Raw genomic sequence first — 10,815 nt, forward strand, 5'->3', positions numbered from 1 at the left:
CGCACGCTTTGGCGCGGAACCCGCCGGCGCTGGGAAAAATTAGCGCGCGCGGGCAGACCTCGCCGCGCGGCTTCCCAGTTTCTCTGAATCGCAATTTCTCTCCGCCCTGGCCCTTGTCTCTGCCACCGCGGCCGTCCACGACGGTGTTGCCGTGCTGCTCACTATCTTAGCTTCTACGGGGGCGCGTTGCGCCTCCTTTGCTTGCAAAGGACGGCCAGCCTGTGCTGCGCGGATCTTGCTCGTGTGTTGTGCTGGACAACGAAGGGCCGACCTCTGCGATGGCTGTGCTTTCAGGACATCAATCTACAACCACAACACCTGACCAAGATGGGGAGGCACAAGGTTCAAGCTTGCTGGAGGCTGTGCTGCAGCCGATGGCCAATGAAGATTCAGCTGAAGAACCTAACAAGTAAGCTAGGTTTTTCGTATTATTTTTCTTTGATTATTGTTTACATCCTGATTTGTAAGCAATACGTATGCATTTTATTCCACACAGGGAAAATGTTAATCCTATTTGGGTACCTCAAATTGGTCAGAAATTTAGATGATGCTTGGACATTTTGGGTAGATTATGGAGGTCATGCAGGTTTTGAGGTCAGAAAAAGGTACGCAAATGAAAGCAAATATGATGGGAAGATAACTTCATGTCGATTTGTGTGTGCAAAAGAGGGCTATCGAGCACGAGACAAGAGAGATCATAACACAAGAGACAGTTATTTTTGGAGCTGCTCTTATGTTTGATGAAACATGTGCTTCTTTCACATGGCTTTTTAAGGCTTTTCTAGCTGCACACAATGGCAAACATCCTAGAACTATATTTACAGATCAAGACTCTGCAATGGGAAAGGATGTTCGGGAGGTATTTATATAATCTTGGCATGGACTGTGAACCTTTCACATAATGTAAAATGCTGCCAAGCACTTAAGCGACAGTAAAAAGGATGATGACAAGGACAAGAAAAAGCCTCACATTCTCACAGAGTTTAGTGCTTGCATGTATGACATTGAGGACAAAGTAGCCTTTGATGAAGCATTTGACATCATGATAAATAAGGTGGACAAGAAGAAGGCATCATGGCTGTAAAACATCATTTAGTAGCTCCTGTCATGTGCAAGGATATTTTGTTCTTTTATGATGATATTTTGTTATTTCAGGATAATAGGTGGAGCTCCTGGAGGCATGCAAAATATATGGCTAACTGTAGAAATTCATTGCAGTAGTAGCAGCTTTTGGTGGAACATTTCGAGCTAGTGTATTTTGAGCTCTAGAAGCCATGCAAACTGTATTGCTAGATGTATATTTGGAGAATGGATAAATGGTTATTCTTGGATGAATTGTTGACTATTTGTGCACTTCAAAGGAAACATTGTTTAGTTATACTTGGTGTTTCTATACTGAAAATTATAAATAGGCAGCGTCGGCGGCCGGCAGCCAGATAGCACAAGGAGGCAGCTTTCCCTTTTCTCAGATTGGGCCTTACTTGGGCTGATAATGGGAGCCGGGCCACACAAAATGCAGGAGCCTGATTACGCTAGGTGAATGGAGGGCATCGGGCGGGACCGCAGGTGTAAAGGCACGCATGCCTTTCCTTCGTTAAGGAAGAGAATCTGAATCCTATATATGCCCCCCTCGCAGCCGCACCTCCCCATCCTCCTCGCAGCCGTACCTCCTCCTCCTCGTCCTCGTCCTCGCCGCCGCCGCAGCCGCCACCTCCTCCTCCGCGCCACCTCCCCCTCCGCTCCCACCTCCTCCTCGCAGCCGCCGCCACATCCCTCTCCTCTCCCTCCTCCTTCCCTCCTCCTCCTCCCAGCCGCCACCACCACCTCCTCCTCCTCCTCGCTGCCGCCGCCGCCTCCTCCTCGCCGTCACCGCCGCCACCTCCTCTTCCTCCTCCTTCCCTCCTCCTCGCCGGGATCCGCCACCGCAACCTCCTCCACCAACGCCGGGATCCGCCGCCGCCGCCGCCTCCTCCACCGACGCCGGGATCCGCCGCCTACGGGATTCGCCGCCGCCTCATCCTCCTCCACCTACGCCGGGATCCGCCGCCGCCGCCTCCTCCACCGATGCCGGGATCCGCCGCCTACGGGATTCGCCGCCGCCTCCTCCTCCTCCACCTACGCCGGGATCCGCCGCCGAAGGGATCCGCCGCCGCCTCCTCCTCCACCTACACCGGGATCCGCCGCCTCCTCCTCCACCGCCGCCCAGACCTCCGTCGCCGCAATGCCTGGAGCTCGCCGAGGAGGACCCGCACCGTCGACGCCGCCACCAGCTCTCCTCGGCCACAACTGGTCATAACGCCGCCCTCGTTTCTCTCCAAGCCACATGGTAGGTGCCATTGCCTTCCCCTACGGTTAGGGTTAGGGTTAGGGTTAGAACAATTATGGTTAGGGTTAGGGAATAGGGTTAGAACTTTTTCCATTTGAATGAGAATGCGAGTACATGAATTAGTGAACTTTTGTTACACTATGAATTTTGTTATTCATATTTACTCAATGTGAATACTGTTAGATATTCCGTGGTGGCGGTTGTGGTAGGGGTCGTGGCGGTGGTCATGCGCTTATGGACGATGTTGATGCTCAGCCGCCATGCATACACTTCCATCAAGAGGTTGGCTTGCCACTGGGTGATCGAACGCGCGGATCAATTCCTAACGTTGTAAGTTTCATTTGTTAGTTTCATATACTTTTGCTAACATACAATGCAGCTTCAAATAATTCTAAATTTCCTCACATCAATGCAGCTTATCAACCTTGTTAGATGGCTTCAAGATGTTGTTGAAGGTTTGGGTGGTACAGATTTTGTGGCTCGACAAGAGCTTGTTCGGGAACCGGATATCAAAAGGGTACATATTTCTTTTCAAATACCTGTTCGACATATAGAGTGGTCCTCGATGGTACCAGGACAGGATCCATCCTCGACGATACCCATGGTTTCAATTGCCGCAGTGGGTGAAGAGGCACCCATTTGGACAACTTATGAGAGGCTAGCGGTGGAGGCATGCCTGGAGCAGCTTAAGAATCATGGGTACTTTGTGCCCGACTTTTCATATTTTCAAGGTAAGCAGCTACAGGTGAGAGAATCCAATGTTATTCTGACTACAGAGAGGCTTTGTCGTCTTAATCGACAAGACAGAGTATGAGATTTTCTTTTTAGTCATTGTTAACTTTAGTAATGTTGCATTGTTCTTTCAACTTTCATAACATTATTATCATCTTTTTGCAGGATCTCATTGATCATCAATATACCATTGCATCAGTTAGCTTTCGGGCTATTCTAAATCAAGTCGTGGACACCTTAGGTTTGACTTGGATGGGTGGAGAGCCACATTTTACAAGAAGTTGCAGGTTTCAAGCAAAGCTCTCCTTCTGCAGGGCAAGTCAGCCGAATACTCCATTGTTTGACATCTGTAGTTCTATCTGTGCAACGAATGGGAAGCGGAGGAGAGTGCACTTGTTCGTGCACTAGCATATTTTGATGAAGTTCTAGGGTGAACGATTGGAGACCGCAACTATCTTATCTATCTACGGAAGCGAGCAATGCAGTAGCTACAAATTTGTAATATGCATGGATATATAGCTACTATTGTCATTGAACATCTTGTATTGCTACTCCTTTATCTTCTGAAATTTTATTTGATTGCATTGTTATTTGAGTGTTGGATCAGAATGGGTCAATATAGACTTAGCTTGGTAGATTTATAAAGTGAGAATTCAAATTTTAAAACACTGCGAAACGAATTAAAAATGAATTACTAATTATTTTGTTGGGCCTGAAATTCGCCCCTGCAAATTCATTTTCAGGGGCGGGCACCCGCCCTGCCCGCCCCTGAAAATCCATTTGTAGGGGCGGGCGGGTGGGCTTGTGGACCGCCCCTACAAATGCATTTCCAGGGGCGGTTGAGGGGGTGGCCCGCCCCTGGAAATGGTTTTTTAGGGGCGGTTTCGTTGCCCGTCCCTGAAAAAGAGGTATTTTTAGCAGCGAGAACTAGCAACGGATTTTCTACCCGCCCCTAAAAATACGTTTTTACCCGCCCCTACAAATGCTTTTCGTAGTAGTGTTGTCTACCACTAAAATAAGAACACCATAAATTTTTAGGAATAAATAGACGTATGTACACTTAGTCTACTGCTAAAAGAATGGCGTCGTTAATTCCTAAAATATATCTAGGTAAACCAAATATAGCATCCATTTTGAGTCCAAAACTCAAATCCGGATAGAGAAGTTCCACTACACAGCATGCATTGGCTTTTGGTATGTGAATACATGCAGATATTTTCTGATACTTCGTTTATCCGACCGACCTTTATTTACAAACTACAAGAAGAAAAACATATATATATTTGTTGTCGATTGTAAAGTTTGAAAAGGGACCTGAAATGACCTAGCCTTCGCGCCTTTTAAACACTATAGCTTAAATTGGCCATATTATTACAACTAGATATCGGTTGGAAGTGAACGATACTAGTGGAAGCAGTAATTGATGTTTTGACAAACTTAGCTTATCAATGGCCGTGTATTTTGCCAAGCGAAATAATCTCTTCTTTTTACGAGAAAGTAGGATAATATCTACCTACATCCAACTGAATCTTCGTTTCACCTGATGGCCAAATTACGAACTAGTGCCTCGTTTATCAAATTGAGAATTAGAATATGGTTTGTGGAGTCGAGTCCATGCTATCCTCTAGTTATTTTCATTCGCATAAACTACCAAAATCCCTGCACACTGAAAAATGATCTTCAGATTAACTTATAAATTGGTGAGCAAAAGTTCATGCTCACCAACAAGTCATGGGCTCTCTATTTGTGACCATTGACTGGATAGGTGATGGCAACATCCACTCGGCGGCACGAGGGTCTTGAGTTGCCTTTGTGCTTACTGTTATGCACAGCGCGAGCAACAAAAGGAAAAGAACATCGTTCGTGAAAAACAAAAGGAAAAGAACACACAGAGCAAAGATGACAATGATGCTTATATATGATAAAATGGTCTTGATGCTTATATTACAACAGATAATTACTGTATCATCTTCACTCCAACCATGTAGCCAGTTGCCGGCTGATCGAAGGCTGCATATGCATGATATATCACATGCTAGTACAACTGTGTACAAGCAAGAGTTTTCACACGTCCTGTGTTTAGAAAAGGGTTAAGATTCTTCACCTACAGATACCATTGGAATCCTTGCTAGTGCTTAGATAACTTTTTTGTCGCCAAGAAACGCTGAACACACAGCTGTTAATAAGTGCTGCAGTACTACTGAGCTCACAGAGCAAGTCGATCAACAGTATAATGACTCGAATATACAGAGATAATTGCAGTGCCTGCAATCCATTTGACCTCATGAATAGTCGCACAGTGCATGGTTTCCTAACTCATTAGCACCAGAGTTAGAACGACTTGGCATGTGCAGTATACAAGCATCTTTCTATTCTACAATAATGACCGTTGTACTTGCATGGAGTAATAATAGCCTAATCGGACAAGATGTATTTTCTCATCATTGTACCTGCACAGTTAGATCTGGATGGATAATGGAGATTAGACATGGCACGCATAGTGATTTATTTGATGGCCAGTAGCAGTAGGGATAGCCGGATAGCCATTATGCCAAGCTTGTCGGACACATCTGAATGCATGATGCGTCAGGAATGCTAAGTATGTTTGTGCGTCGTTTCCTTTCTTTGTCTGTTCTTATTCGTCTGCCGTACTTGCTTGGGAATCAAATCCGTACGTGGCGTCTGTGTTGATCATTGTGGCCGATTATGATTTCTGATTGACTGACTATGATCCAACTGTAAAAATAACATGAGATTGTACAAAATTGTCTACCCATGTTTGCCACTCGCATGCTCATCAGTCACCATATATCATATCCGTGCCCTTAAATTAACATCGAACCACATGAACATGCAAATATAGTTGGATACTGATCCGGTAGAAACAAGAAATTAAACCATAGATGTATAAGGTTTCAGATTTGTTTAGTGGTTAAAAATTTAAAATCCGTATAGCATTTCTGCAAAAATGTATGTCCATAAAAAAGAGTATTTAGTATAAATTATATACAAGTAGAATATGTCGGTGTTTTACCGTCGGGTTCTCCAAGGGGTATCCCGAGGAGTGTGGTTATGAGTAGGGACTCGCCGGGATCAGAACGCGATGGTGCAAGGAACACAAGGATTTAGACAGGTTCAGGCCGCTGGAGCGTAATACCCTACGTTCTGTGTGGTGGTTTGTATTCCCTTTGGTGTTGTTCGATGTGTCTCATCCCTTTTGAGGGAGTCCCTGTTCGCCCTTAGATAATCTAGGGGAATAGGGTTACATGGAAAGTCCTAGTCGAGTTCTGTTAGGATCCCAGTCTGAGGAGTTCGGCTGGTTCCCGAGTATGTCGACTAGTTCTACTTCTATTCGGATAGATACAAAAGAGGTAGAGCATATCCATGTGCTACTCCCTACTCTAGAATATTCTGCGCCTGTGGGCAGTCCCGCTATCCCGGGTCTGACATAATCCCAGAGTATACTAATTTGTGTATGAAATAAGTATATATATATATACATATATACATATATGTATATGTATATATATATGTATATATATAAATATATGGAAAGATCACTGTAATTTGTTTTTGTTCAGATCCCACCCTGATGTCTATCTGTAATAGTCTATAGGTGTCCGTTGTATGGGCACAATTCTCCTGAGGGTTTGAGAAAAAAAATTTATTTTTGTTATCAAGTTGCTGTTTCATGGCCCAGTTTGGTTCGCTAGCACAACTTGTGTTAGGAAACTTTGACCATTAATTACTGGTATTAAATGAAGACAGTTTATAAAACTAACTCCACAATCTCTGCACTGGGAACCCTAAAGAATCTAATGAGGTTTTTGACCACGTGATTAGAGAATGGTTACTATAGCCAATCATCAATTAATTACCATCGTTAGATTCTTCGCGAAAAGTTACGCTCATTCCTAAAAAAGTTTTATAAATAGACTTTATTTAGTACACCATGCATGTGAGATTCTTTTTTCGGGGTACACGCATTCTAGATACTAGAAGGATCCAAACAGGGCCCATGTAAATGATCAAAACAACCAAAAATCCTCTCAGAAACAAAAATAAAAAAGAATTCCAGTAGGACCTGCTGGGAAATGTACCCCTAGTCGTGACAGAGCTTTCGTGCCCTGGTTGCCCTGCATGTCTGCATTTCTTTGCATGTTCAGTACCGTCAAGAATTCCTTGTGAGTTTTCACACAGAAAATGGCCCTTTCATTTCTTCATGAAAGAAATAACGTGTGAAAGCTTTTGTAATATTTCATTAATTTTCATGAAAAAGACCTCGCAATTATTGAGATTCCTTTGTTGCATAGGCAGCTTACACCTAGAAAAAAACATCATCTCTGCATAATTATTAGAAGGCATTGCTTCTAGGACCACCATTATATCATTTCTACATTACATGAGTGATCATTATAACAGCTCATATATAGTCGATTCTTTTCTATTGTTATTACTTTTTTTGCTTTGCTGGCTTGGGCTTTTCCATGAAAGCTAATGCTCCATCTCCTCAATCATTTGAAAAAGGGTGCAGTTGTGATTTAATACAGAAATAACGAGACCATTTAGAGGTAAAGTAGCGACAACAGAGGTTCAGCATCCTGTTTGCATTAGATGCATGCATAGAATTATAGAAACAACAATAAGGTTGTTTGCATTGATTGATAACATAGAATCACCCTACAACGAATCTGACTTTTAATTTGAAAGCACGCCTCATTTTCTTGTATGCATAAACTGGTTCCGATTGCCATCTCTGGTTTACTTTAAAAAGGGAAGCCTAGTGATTTACTTTTAATTAGACTTATTAAAAAGGGAAAAGTCTGGTTTACACCCTTGAATTATCAAAAAAGTCTAATTTTAAATCTTCAACTACAAAACCAGAGAACTAGGGTCATCCAACTGTTGAAACCGACAAGTTCAGCCCATTGGCTGGTTTCAAAGGTGGTTTTGTATTTTTTATAAAAAAATAAAAATTATTATTAGATCTAACATACAAAAACTAATTCATGAACTAGTACCAAACTTTTTCTAAAAATGTAACATATCTATTATTCTCTATTTGAATCTTGTTTATTAAAAATAATAAGCATAATTGCAAGCAACCAAATACTATGAACATGAACAAATTGAATCCGAATAACTTATAAGTATTACATTTTAGTAAAAACCGTTGATACTTATTTCATAATTTTATGATTTAAAATGAATTACTTATGAATTTTTAAGTTTAAATTTGAATATTTTTAATTTTTATAAAATAAAAAACCACATTGAAACCACCCAAAGGGCCAAATTTGCTAGGTTTCAAGAGTTGGATGATCTTTGTTATCCAATTTTGTAGTTAAAAGTTGAAAATTAGACTTTTTTTTGATAATTTGAGAGTGTAAAACGAACTTTTCCCGCTTGAAAACAGGGATCCCAATAGACCTCAGCCTTTACTTGAAGACATATTACAAACTATAGAGATCTATATGCAGTCCTATCAAATGAATCAATTTACATTATATTACCATAAAACGTACCCAAATCGTTAATAAGGAGGAAAATTTAACATCTAGCCATCCAGGACAGAGTAAAAAGTGGCTAATCTCTTTTTTGTTTTGGCTAAACTTAAAATTTGAATGCAAAAGGTCATCTGGATTTTTTCCCAAAGTTGACATCCTTTTTCTTTTTGCACTGTTATAATATTTCTTTTGATGCACACACTGCCCCACACAAAACGGGTCCCAGCCCAAGAGATTCTTCTTCTATTATGATCATGTGGAAGCAGTGACAAAAGGCCTTTTGTGGACATCAAGCGGTTTTAAATACCGATCACTACTCCTCTCCCCTTCACCACCTCATCTCCCCTCTTTCTCTCTCCTACCCACCTATAGAAAGCTCTCCCGGTGCTCACCACCTCAAGTGAGGAGGTGAGGTGGGTGATCCCCACCCTCCTCCCCTCTCCACTCCTCACCGCCATGCTCCCGAGAAGGCAGAGCATCTTCCACCTCGGGGAGGAGGGTGGCGCCGCCGCCGTCCACCACCACCGCGTCGGCATCGTCGGCGCAGCCATGGCCGGAGCCAACGCCCGGCGCGCGCGCGATCGCGAGCGCCTCGTCGTGGGGCTCCAGATCCTGGTGCACCACCACCACCACAGCCATGGCCGGCACGCGCACGCGGCGGCGAGCATCGTACTGAAGCAGATGGTGAGGCCGCGCGCCGCGGCCGCCTCGCGCCACTCCGGCGTGCCGTGCAGCTTCCTCAAGGCCTGCTCCCTCTGCCGACGGGACCTCAGCCCCAGCAAGGACGTCTACATGTATAGGTATACAGACGACTGATCAGCAACGAACCTGCTGCTCGATCAGATCAGATGCATGCGAGGTGTCTTGATTGGCAGGGCGTCGATCGCTCACGCATGCATCTACCTGTTCGTGCAGGGGAGACCAGGGCTTCTGCAGCGAGGAGTGCCGGTCGGAGCAGATCATGGTGGACGAGGCGCGCGAACGCCAGGCGGCGGTGGCGGGGAACAAGGAGCGGCAGCGGCGAGGCCAGGCTCACCACCACAGCCCCCACTGCACGCCCAACCGAGGCCGCCCGCCGCCGAGGAAGCCACTTGCCGTCGTGGCCTAGCTAGGAGAGCTAAATACAAGGCAACGAAAAGACGATAGCCAAAGGCAATCATGATGCAGGATCAGTACAACTAGAACTATAATTAGTTAATTACAATAATCTGCTCTTCTTGTCATCACCGGCCTGATCGAGGAGGATGACTATTGGGGATGAACTCTACTAGCCTACTACACATAATAATTATCAATCAAGGAGCATGCGTGTGTGTGCATGCAGCGAAGAACATAGCATGGCGATCGAAGTGGGTTCAACAAAAGGAAGCAAAACTTTAGAGAGATCGATTGGGTGTGTGTGTGTTTTTTTTTAAAAAAATATGTTTTTGCATGTTGCAGTCTTGAAAGTAAAGGGTGTAATTTGCTCCTGTACTCTACTACGACATCCAATTGATTGGAGAGAGGTTAAGTGAAAAACAGGTCAAGAAGAGAGCACTGCCAGAAAAATTGGCATTTGTACCGGGCGGGAACCCCCTGTTAGTACCGGTTTTCCGCCCGGTACCGCCCCATCGGTACTAAACGCGCCTGCGTTTAGTACCGGTCGGGCTGACCGGTACTAAAAGCACAGTTTAGTACCGGTTCCTCGTTCCAGCTCCTGGCGCCGCAGGTTACCAACCGGTACTAAGTGTTTTTTGGTTTGTTTTCTTTTAATTATGTTTCTCATCTTTTCATTTTAGTTTTAGTTAATTAGTATTCATATTTCATAGCCATTTGCGTATTTGTATTCGTATCTAGCATTCATATATATTTGTTCGCGCAAAGCAAAAGCAATTATATATACATATTATATTGATATACACTTCATTAATTACAAGTACTTATAATAGTAGTGCAATTTTGAGTACAAAAATATTTACAAGTATTCATGATCATTAGTTTTTTCCGACAAGTATCCAAAAAGGAGAATAATACTAGTCGTCCTCATCGTCGTCGTTGTTGTCGCCCCGCGGTTGTTTCTATCAAGTCGACCCACGCTTATCCTTTGATCCAAATAAAATTCTCCTTTTCGATTTATGACCTTATCTAGAAGGAATCCACAAAGTGATTCTTGAATTGCCCTGATTCTTTCCGATTCGATGAGGTCCTCCTTCATATGTCAAATCTGTCAAGTGCAAACACCAAAATTTTCTATTAGTACCAGCATGGAAT

At 43.7% G+C, this 10,815-nt stretch overlaps 1 protein-coding gene across 1 annotated transcript; it reads left to right on the forward strand.

The window, feature by feature from the left end:
- The first annotated feature begins 8,892 nt into the window (after positions 1-8,892).
- LOC120712523 lies at positions 8,893-10,091 on the forward strand. Its single transcript, XM_039998324.1, has 2 exons — positions 8,893-9,365; positions 9,481-10,091. The coding sequence occupies exons 1-2, from the start codon at positions 9,022-9,024 to the stop codon at positions 9,671-9,673; spliced, it is 537 nt and encodes a 178-aa protein (XP_039854258.1). The 5' UTR covers positions 8,893-9,021; the 3' UTR covers positions 9,674-10,091.
- The last annotated feature ends 724 nt before the right edge of the window (positions 10,092-10,815 follow it).

Source organism: Panicum virgatum, chromosome 6K, assembly GCF_016808335.1.
Source record: "Panicum virgatum strain AP13 chromosome 6K, P.virgatum_v5, whole genome shotgun sequence".
Classification (NCBI taxonomy): Eukaryota; Viridiplantae; Streptophyta; class Magnoliopsida; order Poales; family Poaceae; genus Panicum; species Panicum virgatum.